Raw genomic sequence first — 17,376 nt, forward strand, 5'->3', positions numbered from 1 at the left:
ATGTCCTATGCTTTTTTACCAACTGTAAAAGCACGTGCTGCATTCTTGACATAGCCTCCTCACATGTATTGTGAAAGCTTTGTAAACAAAAGGCTCATCCAAACTGGGTTGTCTTGGATGTGTTCACAGTAGAAGGCTTACTTAGTCTGATGATGATGATGATGACAATGTCTTATTGATTCCACAGTTCATGAACTTCTTCTACGCCTTCTGTCTCCATCTCAAAGGTTGTTTGAGTTTAATCTTGTTGTTTTGTTGTTGGTTTGTTTATAGATTGCCAACTGCTTCATGTGACGACTGCTCAGTTGGTGTTGTCTTAACACTGAGCATTTGTGGCTTTCATCCATATTTACTGAGGTCAGTTCACGTTTCCAATGATTCCACTGCCTCAGTCTTTCAACTCATTTCAGTTTAAAAGTAGTCAAGAATTTGAATGGATTTCGTGAAATCACTTTTATCTGGCTTTTGTTTGCAACAGTCTTAAAGATTTCTTCCATGAAATTATGATGGAAGGTTTTGATTGAAATACCAATCCCCTTTTGTGGGTGTGGTTGTGCGGTTAGAAACTTTGCTTCCTAATTATGCAGTCTCAGGTTCAGGTCCACTGGGTGGCACCTTGCGTCAAGTGTCTTCAGGACTATAGTCCTGAAGTGATCAAATCCTTATGGATGGATTTGGTAGACAGAAACTGAAGGAATCCTGTCATGTGGATGAATTCTTTATTGTCATGCACCACATCTGGCATAGTATTGCCCCCCCCCCTCAGTTTACCATGAAAATAGACACCAATTCCATTTGGAAAGTTTTCTGTTTGCTAACACTCCTAAGTAGTATTTACTCTCTCAACCCTGAAAATGTTGGAGGAATGTTTTGCTAAATTTACTCCTGCAGCTTTGATATTTGGCCAAAGATTTGAGAGGAAATATGCAGTTATTGTTATTATTTAGCCCTGGGTAAATCCAGATTGAATACATTTTAGAGTTGACCACACCCGTTGAATTCTGTCGCATCATACTTGCGCCTACATAAAGCAACATATCTCTTTTTAAAATTTTAGGGGACGTTTTTTTGTGTGTTTTTTGTTGTTGTACAGGCATGAATAGCAACATTTAAAGTAATTTGAAAAGCTTCACTGTTGCCCCTAAATGTTTCTACTTTAATTTCAGGTTACATTGATTTGTCTAAAAGAAGAGTTTCCCCCGAAGAAGTAGAAAAATGTGAAGAGAAATATGCTAAAGCTAAGACTGTAAGCATCACAGGCTCATTTTTTGCCATCCTCATCATTTAGCATCCGTTTTCCATTCTAGTATGGGTGGTTTGACTGGAGCTGGTGTAAGCCAGAGAGCTGTACCAGGCCCCAGTCTGTCTTGGCCTGGTTTCTACAGCTGGGTGCCCTTCCTAATGTATACTCTACAGTGTATACTGGGTGCCTTTTACACAACTTCAGCATGAGTGCTTTCCGTGTGTCACCAGCACTGGCTGGGATTACAATCTTACTGAGTTTCACCTATCTTCTCAAGCACAACAAATTGCCAAAAAGTGTTGGTCACTTGTCATCATCTCCATGATACTCAACCACCAAAGATTATATTTTGCCATTTCGTCCCATGTCTTCCTGGGTTTCTCTCTTCCACAGCTTCTCTCCACATTTAGACTTCAGCACTTCTTTACGCAGCTGTTCTTGTCCACATGCATCACGTGCACCAGCACAGTCATCTCTCCTGCACTCTACAGCTGATGCCTCTTATGCCCAGTTTTTCTCTTAGGACACTTACGCTCTGTCCGACATGCCCATTGACACTGCACATTCAGCAGAGCATGCTAGCTTTATTTCATGTCCTCTGCAATCACAGCCCATCTTTCTCTGTGATGTAGCATGGCTGTTCGCACACAGGCATCGTACAATCTGCCTTTCACTCTGAGGGAGAGGCCTTTTCTTATCAACAAAGGTAGAAACTCTCTAAACTTTACCCAGCCTCTTCTTATTCTAGCAACTCCACTCTCAGAGTATCCTCCTCCACTGCTGACTTAGTCACCTAGGTAACAGTAGTTATCTACTACTTCAAAGTATCCCCCGGGGCATTGAACAGAGTCTATTCTTTATCGTTTACTGTACCTCCACATCTGCTGCACTTTTTGTGTGTCCATAGCTTGCACCGGGTACACCTTATGGAGTTTCTACCTACATATTGAGCAGGGCTATTTCCCTGAAGGGATTTGTGATCTGTTTCTTTTCCTATGTACAAAGACTTTGGGTTTTGCTAAATTAACTCTAAGGCCCTTTGATTTCACATCTGAAATTTCTTCTCTGTTTCTAACCCTGACCCTATTTCTAATAGTGATTCAGCAATAAGAACAAGGCCCTCAACATATATACATATATATATATATATATAAAATCGTTTAACATCCATATTATTCCATACTGGCATTGGTTGGACAGTTCAATATGAATTGATGAGTTGCAGGGCTAATCCCTAATGTCTGTTTTGTCTTGGTTTCTATGGCTTGGTGTCCTTCCTAATGCCAACCACTTTACAGAGTTGACTGGGTACTTTTTTGTGTCACCATCAGCTTGCAAAACTCCAAACTCCAAAGGAGCAGCTTTACACTAGGATATGGGGATAAAGTATAAGAGAAAGGGGCCAGAGCAGAACGGGTTTCTTGCTGTAGAGAAGATATATGGCTACTCATATTTTAGAAGAGAGAAATGAAACGGTTGAACTGGAGTTGGTAAGAAAAAAAATAGTGGTGATGAGTGTTAGGGTGGTCCCTCAGGGTACAAACTGGGTAGAGGTTGCACTGTATCATAGATCTATCTGTTTACATTATTTACATTTGACGGATATTTGTCCTCATCTTGTTTGTTGTTAACACAACATTTCGGCTGATATACCCTCCAGCCTTCATCAGGTGTCTTGGGGTAATTTCAAACCTGGGTTCTCATTCCTAAGGTATTTTTTGATGTTATTATTATTCAGGTCATTGCCTGGAATCGAACTCAGAATCTTGGGGTTAGTAGTCTGCTCTCTTAATCACTACGCCATATGCCCGTTCCTCCATCTGTCAGAGGAGAAGGAAGTGATACGCCAGGAGATATGACCCTTGAAACTGAAAGTGTCTTGACAAAGTTTGTTGAAAAGCTCCTGGGTCATCTTTTAATTCTGATCTGTTTTGAATAACAACAGCATTACTAGATCAATCTTTGTCTGAGCCTGTTTGTTGTTCTGATTGTAGGTTAACAGTATTTTGAGACATGTTGGAGAAATTTTAGGCTACACAAATGACGAACAGTTAGTTGAGCTCTACCAAAAGACTGCTTGGTACTTTGATGAAAAGCTAAACAAGCCTGGAGCCTCATACGATGTCTTTAAGCATGCTGTCACGTAAGTTAGCTTTTCACTTATCTTACATTTTTGTCAACATTTCTTATAAAATGATCACAGGATCTTGCTTGATAAACCCTCTCACCCATCTTGACATCAACCTGCCTAAGTCTACTTCTGGTCCGATGATAACAAGCTTCCTTGTTTTGGAGTGATTTAACCCTTTGCCATTCCGATGCTTCTGTCAAATATAATGCTTCCTTTTTCACCATCTTATATCTTTGAGATTTCAATGATGAGATTGTTTATTTTTAGAATGTCATTGTAAGGTAGGTGTGAGAGGCCGGACCTGGCTGGTTTGAACATAAAACAGATGGAATATTTAAGCTGAATATGGCTGGCTTAAATGCTAATGAATTAAATTAAGACTTCTCATTAAAATTTCATATTGATTTTTGTTCCAAACACCAAATAACAACCAAGATATTTTACTAAGTTCTTCTTTATTTTTAAAATTAATTGAAACAAATTCAGAATATGTTAACAGATTTCTAGTATCAAGAGACTTGTAGTGACGTCATATTCCAGTGTGCGCACATGCAACGTCATTCTTCAGTGTGCGTGTGCGGGGTTGGAGCTTTCTGGAACCTTCTGGAGGAGCATAAGGAGGTTCCCTCATGCACATGCGCTAGAGACTGAAGAATAAATTCCATAGCGTTCCTTAATAGCGTTCGGGGACTTGAGACACGGCGATAGAAGAGAAAGACGTATATTTTGAATCCTGTGATCAGCCTATTCTCCTGTCCCAGACGCTTAGGATTTAACCTGTTCTGTTGCTGCTGAATTGTTGTAAGAAGCTTACAAACGTTAGAATTCAGCCTTGCTGCGTTGAACTAGGTGGATACCAGCATACCATCGTGTGTCATTGTTGAACCAAGAGAATAAAGAATTGTATATATTTTTAAACTTGCGTTTCGTTCCTGACTGGTAGTTTCTAGAAACAAAAAGAAAGGAAATTGTGTTGCACCCAAGTTGCACCCCAAAAGTGTAAAGAAGCAACCAGTTCCCTTTACAGACTTGAAATATTAAGTTTATATCATAGAACCAAACCAGTGTCTGGCAGGATTAATCTGTTTGCTCATTTTTCCTTTCCAGTCCATATTGGCTTTCCTCCTCTGGCCATTTGGTGATGTCATCCTCCACCACCAAAGACCACGCTTTCTATATACACTGGTTTCCTTAGTGGAGCTGCATGGTTTAGTGGTCCGGCTATTTCGTCCATCGTTCACCAATTTCCAGTGGTGTGTTGTGTCCTTGAGCAAGACACTTTATTTCACATTCCTCCAGTCCACTCAGCTGGCAAAAAGGGGTCGAGCCTAGATTTCAAAGGGGCCAGCTTTGTTACATTGTGTCATGCTGAATGTCTCCGAGAAATATGTTAAAGGTACACATGTCTGTGGAGTGCTCAGCCACTTGCACGTTAGTTTTACAATCAGGTTGTTCTGTTGATCGGATCATCTGCTTCTCTCATCCTTGTTACCAACCGAGTGCCAGCTTCCTCACATTCTCACACACACACTCCCCCTCTCTCACATACACACTGCCTTCCTCTTACAGACGCTCTCCCTCTCTCTTACACACACACACACACACACACACACTCTCTCTCTCTCACATACTCCCTTTCTCTAGCACTCTCTCCCTCTCTCTCACCTGCACATTCTGTCCCTGTTTTCTTCTCAATCATGATTTCTAGAATCAACAACATTCTTCAAATGAACCTTTCATTTCTTTTCTCTCCGTTGCCCCATCATTCTCATTTAACATCTTCTGTCTCCCATGCTGGCACCCTTTTGCACAAGACCCAATGTGCTCTGAGAGCTGCACCCTGCTCCAGTGTCTGCTGTGGCATGGGTTCCTATGGCTGGACACCCTCAATACCAACCCCTTTACACAGTGTGATGGGTGGCAATGGCAGAGGAGCCAAATGATTTGCTTGACAAACTTTTACAAAACCTATCAATTAATAAACAGAATGAAAATTGAAAACCAGAATAAGGAGAAATCACTTGGTTACTATTTCTAGCAGTTGAAGCATTCGTGTAGAGGCTTCTTCTTTGGTGGTGTTTGTCTGAAAGGGTACAAAGCTGCAGCCACACCACCTTTTTTCTGAGAATAGTTCTCGGACTCTGATATTATTGCTCCATTTTGCCTATTTTGTTTTAAAAACAAATTTGAGGAAACTTTGGCTGCTGTCACATGTTGAGTGTTTGTAGGAAATGGTCATTGAGGGTTCCATTCCTTTAGAAATGTTGGTCAGATCTGAATTCTTCTGTTTATTCTATTACTTTTAGGCCCCCCCCCCACTTTGTAGTTCTTACAAAAGGTCTTAGTTTTTCTATTTTGATAAACAATGGTTAAACAAGTAAAAAAAAGTGTATTTGAAACTTTTGTTGTTGCAGAACCCCTAGTATTTTGGATGAATGTGACATTGAAGACGAAACCAAAAGAGTCCTTATTGAAAATATCCAGCGCCGGTTGACACCCCAAGCTGTGAAAATACGAGCTGGTAGTGTTTTGCTTTGTTTTTACATTGGTTACATTCGATTGTTAATACAACATTTCGGCTGATATACTCTCCAGCCTTCATCAGGTGTCTTGGGGAAATTTTGAACCTAGGTCCTCATTCCTAAGGTAGTTTTTGATATTGTTGCTGTTAAGATTGCTACCTGGAATCGAACTCTGAATCTTGGAGTTAGTAGCATGTGCTCTTAACCACTACACCATATGCCTGTGGGCAATTATGGAGTGAAATTTCCCCAAGACACTTGATGAAGGCTGGAGGGTATATCAGCTGAAATGTGTTAGCGACAAACAAGATGAGGACAAATATCCTTCAAATGTAAATAATATACATAATTCCTCATCTCCTCAATATAGAACTGTACTTTGCTTTCCTTTTGTTTTTACTCCTGCAGTTCTATCAACTCCTAGCATTCAATAAACTGACAAGGCTGGACTTGGCCTCGACACATCTTAATTCTGTTGTTTCTCTAATTTTGTATTTGCTCCGATTTCCTGATTAATCTCTCTTCCAATATTTATTTAGATATTGAAGTTGCCTGCTACAAATACGAAGGAGTTGATGCTGTAAAAGCAGCCCTCAATAAAGGCCTGGAACTATCAACAGAAGAAATGCCAATCAAAGTAAGCCATTTTCTTTCCCCCGCCAACTTCTCTCTGGTGGAATTGAGTTGTGGAAAGGTTTCAAGTTCTAATTCTTGTGACCAAACAGTTTAAAACCTTGTGAGGGGATTTGGTAGGTGGAAACTGGAAGAGGTTCTTTGTGTGTCTGTGCCTGCATATGCATGTCCCTTGCTTTGATTTTGCATAATTATAATTATAAACAGGTTCCAAAATGCAAGCAATATCTTTTGTTTCCAATCTTCAGTGAAGACTTGTCTGTTGATGGGGGAAATGATGCTGTGGAAAGAGGGAGGACTTGATGGGGATGCTGGGGTTGGAGGGACCAGTGGAGCAGCTGGAGTGCAGTGATGTGTGCATGTGTTGAGGAGGAAATGAGGAGCCTGTTCTGAAGAGGATGCTAGAGTTTGAGGTAAATGGAGAGCGAAAGTAGACCGAGGAAAGTGTGAAGGAGGAGGAGATTGGGAGGGTTGGCTTGAGAAGGGAGGACGCCCCAAACCGGACAAGATGGTGTGAGGGTGGTTGCTATGGTATTGAGGTAGATCCGGCCACCTCTGTTAACGGGGACAAAATCCAGATTCAAAATGATGGATGGTGATGATGATGATGATATATAAAAATTCAACAAACTTAAATTTGATTTGATTTTTCAGTTTTTGTCTTTTGGTATTCGAAATTAATTTGTTTTTCTGACTTTCTTTCTTTTTAGATCAACTTAATTGCTCCTCCCCTCTATGTAATGACCACCCAAACTCTAGAGAAGGCTGATGGCCTGCGTGCTCTCACGAATGCTACCAATGTTGTGAAACAGGCCATCGAGAATATGGGAGGGATGTTTAACATGCAAATGGCTGTAAGTTTGAAGTTTCTATTGCTTTAGATTTGCGTAGAATTGGTGAAGTGAAGGTATTGTGTTTCTGGATCAGAAGCTACAACTGACTACATGGCTCACTTTGCCTATTGGTTAATATGTTGTGCCACTTTGATGATCTGCTGGGACTGAAGGTAAGGAGTTGGCCCTGGGCTTGGGCTCCTGGTTCTGTTGTTATGAGGGGGTAAAACAAACAACAGACAGAAGACATTCTATGAAAGTCTTCCAAACTAATTGTTTTCCTTCTGTAAGAAATGTTTAATTTCGTAAAACGTTTTGTGTGGATGAGTTGACATATCGGAGGAGGAGAAATTTTTAAGATCTTTGTTAATGAGGAAGCAACATGACAGGAAAACAAAACAAACGAAAAACAACTAAATCCGTATTTTCTGTGCTTCTTCTTCGTTGCTCTGATGTTAAAGTCCAATCGTTATTCTTGCTTTGATGAATCTAGAAATGATTATCTCCCTTACAATAACTAACCACCACCAGGGGGACACAACAGAATGATAATGGGAAATTTAATCCTTTGCATCTGAGAATATATTTTAACAGGTATGATTTCATTTGACTTATTCACCTGGAAGACACAAAAATGGGGCAGCAACATGGTTTTGTGCTTATACCTCCTTATTTTCAACTGTAAACACAATCCTCGGACCATTCTCTAACAAAATCCTGCCTGCTAAAGCATACCTGTGGGTTGAAAGGGTTAAAGTTGTTCTTCATATAAAACAGATCTAGTTGTTTTTTCCCTACTAAAATTCATGTCTTCTCCTCTCTCTCCCGTTTTACTCCTTTCACCCAACCATTCTGGCCTCTCTGCGGTAATCACTTTCTCTCCTGGGAAGAGAAAGACTAGACTTGCAAAGCTCATCTAGTTCTGTCTTGTTGACAATTTACCCATCTCTCTACAGTTGGTGCCACCTAAAGGCACACTGTAAAGTGGTTGGTGTCAGAACAAGCATCCAACTTCAGAAACCAAGTCAAACGACATGTATGAGCGCCAGTGAGAAACAACTTGGTGTTGGCTACTCATTAAGTGCATGCTGGCATAGCAGGTGTACACAGGTATATGTATGTATATCATTTAATATACAGGTGTGGTAAGAAGCTTGCTTCCCAACCACATGGCACCTTGAGCAAGTGTACTCTACTATAGCCTTGTTCCAATCAAAACCTTATTTGGTAGACAGAAACTGAAAGAAGCCTGTGTGCGTGTGTATATATGTATCCGTGTCTTTGAGTCTGTACCATGACCTAGCTGTTTGGCAAAGGTGACTGATAGAATACATACCAGGCTAAAAAAAAACAAAGAACGTCAGGGTTGATTTGTTCAGCTTCAAAAGGGTACCCCAGCTTGGCCACAGTCAAATAACTGACAAGACAATATTTAAATAAGAGCTAATAGTTCCATGCCATGGAACTGCAGTGATTTGGCAAAACTTTGTACGACATAGCTTGTGACCTGAAACAATCCTTCGGACCCAAACGCACATGGTTCTGACCCCGAAGGATTGCTTGGAGACATAAGGCCTGTTATATAAGTCTTTAGAATTATTGTGTTTCCATTGCCTGAAACTATCAGTAGCTCATATTTAAATACTATGTATATTAAATTTTATCTCTCACTGGATGGCCGACCTTACCTGTAATGGAACAGTAAACTCTATTATATACATACAGAAATATTGAGGGAGGAGCATGGTCGATGCCAGCACCACCTGACTGGCTCCCATGCCAGTGGCATGTAAAAAGCACCATTCGAGTGAGGCCAGTGCCACCTGACTGGCTCCCGTGCCGGTGGCACGTAAAAAGCACCCGCTACACTCTCGGAATGGTTGGCATTAGGAAGGTCATCCAGCTGTAGAAACTTTGCCAGGTCAGATTGGAGCCTGGTGCAGCCTCCTGGCTTGCCAACCCATGCCAGCATGGAAAGCAGACGTTAAACGACGATGATGATGATATATGTGTATATATATATATTTATAAAAGAGTTCTGTTTCCATGAGGCTCTGGTCGACCTGGGATTATGGTAGAAGATACTTGCCCAAGGTGCTGCATAGTAATGACTGCCTTAGAAACCAGATTGTTGAGAGGCAGATTGCTTCAGCAGATATGTCTGAGCCTGTGTAAATCATTTCAGAATATTTTCAATAATTAACTGAATTATGAGCATTTTCTGACTTGATTAGTCTCTTTAACGATATCACGGGCCCTTGTTAGGAAGTGCCAGGATTTGAACCTGTCTGTCGATACGTTAGCTTGTGTCTGTTTCGAGCCTTAAGAACTTCTTTGTTAATTGCAGCCGAAAGTTGTGTCCGATACTGATGAACTTGAGCTGGCCAAACATTTGGAACGCCTGGAAGAACAGAACCAAGATGTGTCTGGGGATGAGGATTCTGACGAATGTGGTGATGGCAGCGGAGATGAGATTACAAAAGAATAAACAACAAAACAGAAGAAGACCTCAAAAGACAATTCATTGGACAAAGAATTTGACATTTTGTTTTGCAATCATGGACATACAACTGCCTTGTATATGCTCCAAGTCAAATAAAAGAGAAGCTGGGAATTTTTTCAAAACCTTTAATGATAAAAATTTGCAAAAGTTCTTTCTTTCTCTTTCCCTCCTCGCGTCTGGTTTTGCTGAATGAAACATTTCTTGATCCAGTTTCTTTTTTTTTTACGGTATTTCTGGTTCCGTGGCAGTTTTCTGGTATTTATATTTGGTTTCGTAACACACACACGCGCCAATCCATGGATTGAGTTTTGTTTTACTGTGAACAACATCTGAAATAGTTTCGTTTAGGGAAATACGAACCCTGATTGCCAGCATTCAACATAAATTGACCACTTTATAGCTTTTTGAAACTTCACATTCCTTAAACTGATCGCAGACATCATCCTACTTAAGAGGACTGTCCCGGCTCTTACATGTATGAGTTGCCTCCCCTCATCCAGTTGAATATTAGAAATTTATGCAGCGAAGCAAGTTTCTCTTGATGACAAATTTAATTTCCAACGGATTCTGCACATAAATTAACCTGGAATTTTAATGGCAAATTCCTATTTAGATCACTTTGACAGGGACTGTCTCGCATTGATTGGTATCAAAAGGGCTAATGGTGAAATGTAAATTTCTTCAAAAATATTTCAAAGTCTTCAAATTAGAGATTAATTTTTAGATCCAAACTAAAGGGTAAATGTTTCAAAATTCACTTGAGGCTATTTTTGGCATAAATTCTTTCATAGAACCACTTTTGGTGTTTCTTTTGACAGTTAAATAGAATTTCTTCAGGTTGGGTTAAAGGAAAATTAAAAACACCAAAAGTTCTTTGTTAACGAAAAAAATTTTTTAAATTTTTTATTTCTATTAAAATATTAAATTATTACTAAATGAGGGAAAATAAATGAATTTCAGTTTTGATGTCCACAGTTGCAGTGAGATTGAGCAATGAAATACCTTCCCACCCCACTTAAGAATTCTTCCATATTACAAGACCTGGTTACTAGAAAGACTAATATAAATACCCCTCTTTTATCACCAACCTTATTTCTGTTGGTAACACAACAGACACCTGGCATTCCTACTCAAAATTCAAAAAGTTTATTCTTCTGTGAAATGTCATTGAGCAACATTGGATAAAGGTTAAATATTGCAGAATGTAATTTTTTAAAATCCAATCAAATTTGAAAGTTGAGTGAAGAAAGAGAAAGACATTACTAAATGCTTAATCTAAAAATTCTTGGAATGTTTTATTTTCAAAAACATGGACAAAACGTCCATTTTTTTTTCTTTTCCTTTTTACTGGAATGTTGATTTAAAAAAAAAATTTATCTTCATACGAAAAATCTAACAATTTTTTCAATCAGAAAACTCGATTAAAAAGTGTTAGGGTTGGCTGCTAACCTGTAAAGGACTGAAATGATATGTACAGTTGACTACAGAAACTAACGGGGGTTTAATTTCAAGAGGAAACAAAAAAGGAAATGCCAGACACTGCAAAGCTTCATTCTATATACAATTGGTTCTGAAATTATTAATGGCTTAGTTAAATATATAATTCAAAATATTAGACCCCTTTTTTTTTTTCTCTTGTTCCCACTTGAAACAACCATATCAAGTTGTTTCACCCATTTTCTTTGACCCCAGACAATACATTGTCATAATATCTTCGAGGAAAGAGAGAGAGAGATATAGATATATATACATACATATATAAATACGAAAGCACATTGAAAAAGTAAAAGTCTGTCAACTCCTATACATCATCAAAGATTCCTCTGGGCGGTTTGTGGCCCGTTCTTGTTACTGAGCTGTATCTAGGTGGAGGTTGCGACTGCTGGTAACCCGTGGCAGCAGTTGTGTTGTGATGGCTAATGTTGATATAATCTTCTAAATTGTCAGTAGCTGTATCTCCCGTATAATCGACTGGATCAGCTTGGCGCAGAAGTTCAGTTCGATCGTTTTCATCTGGACTCCGAGGGATTTTACCTAAACAAAAATTGAAGAGGCGGAAAAAAACAAAATCTATAGTAATGGCTGATGTATGTGTTGACTCACTGATTTCTTCAGCCACACTTTATTAATCTCTTTAAGAGAGTGAAGAGGTGTGTCTTACAACTTTCAGAAAAATGCACTTTAATGAAATTTTTTAGAGATAGGTTTGCAGAGAAGCAGATTGTGAGGAATTATTCATAGTTTTAGTCACTGGACTCTGGCCATGCTGGGGTACTGTTTTCAAGGCCTTCATTCAACAAACCAACCAGTGCTTATTTTTATAATCTCATTTACTAATCCACTATTTTACTGGTACATACCTTTATATATATATTTATAAAGGATGATTTTACACCCACAAAAAGTGAGTATACATAAATTCATTCGTATATGAAAAAACAAAATCCATAAATGTGATTAAGGTACAAGTATCTACATCACTTGTCTAGTGTAATACAGACACACAAGGTGTGTAAATATCCTCCTGTCTAGGGTGAATCTGACTAAAGGGTCAAGGATCCCTACTTTACTCCCAACAATGTCCCCTTTCAACCTGTAAGCCAAGCTTTAGCTGGTGCAGTTTCCTTTCAATATTTCTGCAAGATGCAAAAGTAGGCAGTCACATGGTTTCTGTTTTCTGTGCCTCACTAAGTGGCAGAAACGGTTTTGTATTTTCAGCTGTGGCTGTCCACATTTATTTGTCTTTTATAGTCAAACGAAATCACATCCACTAAACAGCATGGTCATGCGCCCAAAGGATTCAGTTCTACTGGTTCTGTTGTTTAACCCTGGGTCAGACTTGATGGTGCAAACTGATGATTAAAAACACTGTGACCAGCCCATCTGTTTAGGGGTTTTCAGGACAAAACTAAACAGTGTGTCTATTTGCTGAAGATTTTGGGATGTAATTTGAGGGAGATTTGGCTGCTGCTATTTCTAAAATAAATTGAAGGACTTTTTTGTTGGCTCATCTATACAGGAGCACTGTAAGTAACAACAGGTGTTTTATTAATGAGGAGTATGGCATTCAAATCCACAAAGGTGTCTAGCAAAGAATTGACCTGTTTTTGAAGACCAACCCTACAGTGGTGACCCCCTAAAACCAGGTTATGGGACTCCCAATCAACAAACATCTAAGAAATGTGTTAAGATGGCAAAAATTCAGGAAACATGCCCCTCCCCCTCAAGAAATCTAATTATTGTGTTGTTCATAATTTCTGACAATGTGTTTGGAAGAAATCCTTACCTCTGCGAGGACTTTCGGAAGATGATGGTTTAATGCCACCAAACTGGTCATTCCACATTTTCCGACGGGCTTCTCCATCAGCTTTTCTTTCTCGACGTCTCTTTTCTAAAAAATGTAGGATAAAATATAAACAGGAACTTCTCAGTTAAATACTGACAAAATAATCAGTTAACATGTCCTTATATTTTTCGAACAAGGACACAGATCATGTCACATAGCCAGCTGGAGATGTCTCCTGTGGTTAAATTACAGCAACATTCGTCCTAAACCAGGACTGCCATGTTATGTTGGCAAACAGTCTTTACTCCAAAGTACTATTACTGAATATCTCACGTTGTGAGATTTAAAAGTAGTAATTTTCTAAATCAGTTAACATGTGACTTTTTAAAAACCATTTTTCTGTTGAGTTTTTCAACATATTTTCATATTACTGCAGGTGAGATAATTCTACAAATTGATAGTTTCATATGAATTATTGAGGTCATTAACTCTCTCAGACCTACACCGCTGCATCTAACTTTACCCTCCACCTGGGCTCTTGAGAAATAAAAAAAAAAACCAACAAAAGTTGCATATGCAGCTAATCTCTAAGCCAGGCCCATCTGAGGTGCAATGCAGACTCTGATGAAATTGTCCTGGATGCATTTGTCCAGTGTTTGACAACTTGTGAAGTTATGTCAAACAATGTTACATGTAAAACAAATCTAGCTACTAGACAAGTCCATTGTGAAGATCATCTCACCACTTTCCTTTGCCTGGGAAGGACAGGCAATGCTAATCGATCTGGTGGCTTTAATGAAATAGGCTGTGTTGTGAACAAGATTGAAAGGGGCTGAAGACCAGATACTTTTCTCTTTGGCCAAGCCCTCGTTAACTTTTTTCAGGTTTCATTTGGAAAGTGAAAGGCAGACGAAAGCAGCAGACCTGATCTGAGTCTGTGCTTACAGATCAGATGAGGACAATAGGGAGAAGGCACTTGCCTTGGCAATCACAGTCACTGTGGTTTTGTGGGGTTTCCATGCATAACCCTTATAGGCTTCCCTCTTTTTGGAAATTATTTGAAATTTATTGCTTCTTTGCAATTCTCCTTCATGTAATCGCACATTGTATCATCCTGTCCCGTTCCTAATGTTTCTGTCAGCTTGTTAGTGATAAATTATTATTAAGGTAGCAAGCTGGCAGAATCTATGTATCAGACAAAATGCTTAGCATTTTGTTCTGAGTTCAAATTCTGCCAAGGTCAACTTTGGTACTAAAGAGGATGAAAAGCAGTTACACACTGGGGTTGGTGTAATTGCCATATGCCTTCCCCTAGAATTACTAGCCTTGTGCCAAAATTTGAAACAATAATTATTGTTGGATACATAGGATTAAAGATGGGGTGAGATGATACCAGCTGTGGTGAAAGCAAAAAAGAGTTTTTAGTAGGAGAGGAAGAGCACAAAGATTATTCCTTTACATTTTGTTGTTGTAAATCTCCAGTATTATAGGGATATTTTTGCTAATCAACAAACTCACCTCTCCTAACGAGTTCCTTGCCTTCGTCAATGAGTTCCTGGGTCATGTCATCATCACCAACAAACTGCTGAAAGCCAAGGAAGTGAAGAATCCGACTGCCTAAACTGAAGTAGGTACATATACAGAGCAGAACAATAGCAATGGGGAAATATATATTGAAACCGTCAGACACAATAGCAATCACATCCATATGACCCATAATCTGAAAGAGACGAAACAGAAATATAGGATTAGCGATAAGAATCTCCATTTGTAATCAGTGAGAGAGCCGGGTACAGATATATGAGGCCTGACACCCATTGGGACTACCTGTCTGATAAGGGTACACCACAACCATATGTGTGCAACATGGTGATCTCACATCAAGACAAACAACATATGACCTTGCAGGTGGGACCCAGTTAGAATTTCCTTCAGGTTGAATAGCCCATCTCGCTCAAAAGGCCCCTGAATAAGGTTTGTTAAGGATGATGAACGAAACTCCCATGTTTCCAGATGTAAATTATTCAAACACCACAAAATTCCTCTCAACACATGGCTTTGATGCTCCCCAATTACTTCTGCTCGTGATCAGAGATGCACATATTGTCAGCCACTAAGGGACATGCTCTCAACTGGTTACGGTCAAACAACTGACTGTGGTATTGAACAGAATATTTGCTGTAACCCATCTTTTATACCAAGACAAAACAATGTACATGACATCAGAAGCCAACACCTGGTACTGCATCAGGGCATTTATTATCATTATTATAAAGGGGGTGAGCTGGCAGAATTGTTAGAGTGCCAGATGAAATACTTAGCGCTATTTCGCCCGTCGCTAGGTTCCGAGTTCAAATTTCGCCACGGTTGACTTTGCCTTTCATCCTTTCAGGGTTGATAAATTAAGTACCAGTTGATCACTGGGGTTGATGTAATCGACTGGCCCCCTCCCACAATTTTCAGGCTTTGTGCCTATAGTAGAAAGGATTATTATTATAATGGTGGTGAATTTTATAGAATTATTAGTGTTGAAATAAATGTCTCAGAGTATATTTGTTTTGGTTCTTTAGTTTTGAGTTCAAATCCCATTGAAGTCAACTGTTCATCCTTTCGGGGGCCAATATATATAAAGTATGAGTTAATGTCAACAACTCTGAGAATGTAATGGGTGCTTTTTAAGTGCGTCCGGCACATATATATATATATGCGTAAATGTTCTGAGGAGGGTGACTGCCTTTGGGGTAAATGGAGCACAAAAGCGAGGTAGACCGAGGAAGAGATTGGGTGGGTTGGTTTGAAAAAGGAGCATACCCAAAACTGGGCATGATGGCGTGAGGGTGGTTGCTATGGCACTGAAGTAGATCTGGCCACCCCTGTTAGCGGAGGCAAAACCTGGATTTAAAACACTGGATGATGATGACAAACACACAGAATGGGCTTCTTCAGTTTCGGTCAAGGAGATCTACTCACAAGGCTTTGGTCAATCCAAGGTTATAGTAGAAAATACTTGTTCAAGGTTTCATGACTGGGATTGAACCAGAAACCATGTGGTTGGGGAGTAAACTTCTCAACCACACAGCCATGCCTGCACCCAGCCACTTTTCTTACAAATATAACAGAGATTGATAAAGTTTTTCTCTGTCGTATATGTGTCAGATTGTAAGAGAGAGCAGCAGGTGGTGAGACATCTAACTCATGCCAGCATGAAAAATGTGGAAGTAAAATTAATGATGTTAAGTTCACAAAACTATTTCTGTTCTAACAGCATGTGTGAAGTAGTTAGAAATAATTAAATAAAGCAGTATTTCTTACAGTTGTGTAAGCTGTTTCCTCAAGATTATTGACGTGAGTTACATGGCTGTCCAAATGGATCAAACCAAGGAAATTGAGGCACAACGGAGGTGTTAATCGACAGAGCATCCTGAAAAGAAGTGAGAGCAACAGTAAATAAAAATAAGAACAAGAAAATACATTCAGTGTTATAGAAGTACAACGTTCTTTTATGCTTTTACTGGTTTTGGTCACTTGTCTGTGGCCATGCTGGAGCACCACCTTTAGTCAAGCAAATCGACCCCAGGACTTATTCTTTGTAAGCCTAGTACTTATTCTATCAGTCTCTTTTGCTGAACTGCTGAGTTATGGGGACGTAAACACACCAGCATCGGTTGTTAAGTGATGTTGGGGATACAAACACAGATGCACAAACATACACACACATACATATACGATGGGCTTCTTTCAGTTTCTGTCTACCAAATCCACTCGCATGGCTTTGGTTGGCCCAAGGCTATAGTAGAAGACATTTGCCCAAAGTGCCACGCAGTGGGACTGAACCCAGGACCATGTGGTTGGTAAGCAATCTACTTACCACACAGCCACTCCTGTGCCTTACCAAAATATTTTATGGAGGTCAATCAGACTTGCAGTTACTCAAACCAAACCTCAATCACATCCGTTTTAGAAGGGCCTTCAAAGGATGGCGTGAGGTACTTGCTCTTAACTGAAGCATTCTGCCAGAAGAACAGTCTATGGCATTGGCAGAAACTCTTAGACTCTTAGTGAAATCAATGTTTCATTTGATCAACTGTTAGGGGAGGGGGAAGTTGCACAGAAAAGAAAGGAAATCATTAGAGTAAGGTTTAAGGGGTCAGACAGAGTAGAGGTGATATAGTGTATTAGGGGGAGTAATGTATGTGAGAGAGAGAACTGATACATCTGTGAATCA

The 17,376-nt window shown here is 39.5% G+C and overlaps 2 protein-coding genes across 2 annotated transcripts in view; one reads left to right on the forward strand and one right to left on the reverse strand.

Annotated features, from left to right (window-relative positions):
• Window positions 1–10,060, forward strand: part of LOC115215513 (eukaryotic translation initiation factor 2 subunit 1) — a 28,825-nt gene extending 18,765 nt beyond the window's left edge. Inside the window, exons 3-8 of the mRNA XM_029784685.2 lie at window positions 1,167–1,246; window positions 3,238–3,386; window positions 5,789–5,895; window positions 6,436–6,533; window positions 7,240–7,383; window positions 9,710–10,060. Of these exons, the coding sequence (XP_029640545.1) occupies window positions 1,167–1,246; window positions 3,238–3,386; window positions 5,789–5,895; window positions 6,436–6,533; window positions 7,240–7,383; window positions 9,710–9,850 (719 nt within the window). The 3' untranslated portion in view covers window positions 9,851–10,060. The remainder of the gene's footprint in view (window positions 1–1,166; window positions 1,247–3,237; window positions 3,387–5,788; window positions 5,896–6,435; window positions 6,534–7,239; window positions 7,384–9,709) is intronic.
• Window positions 10,061–10,762: 702 nt separating this feature from the next.
• Window positions 10,763–17,376, reverse strand: part of LOC115215512 (G-protein coupled receptor-associated protein LMBRD2) — a 69,187-nt gene continuing 62,573 nt past the window's right edge. The window contains exons 11-14 of the mRNA XM_029784684.2: window positions 16,464–16,572; window positions 14,670–14,871; window positions 13,152–13,256; window positions 10,763–11,899 (exon numbers count right to left, since the gene is read on the reverse strand). Of these exons, the coding sequence (XP_029640544.1) occupies window positions 11,667–11,899; window positions 13,152–13,256; window positions 14,670–14,871; window positions 16,464–16,572 (649 nt within the window). The 3' untranslated portion in view covers window positions 10,763–11,666. The remainder of the gene's footprint in view (window positions 11,900–13,151; window positions 13,257–14,669; window positions 14,872–16,463; window positions 16,573–17,376) is intronic.

Source organism: Octopus sinensis, linkage group LG9 (assembly GCF_006345805.1).
Source record: "Octopus sinensis linkage group LG9, ASM634580v1, whole genome shotgun sequence".
Classification (NCBI taxonomy): Eukaryota; Metazoa; Mollusca; class Cephalopoda; order Octopoda; family Octopodidae; genus Octopus; species Octopus sinensis.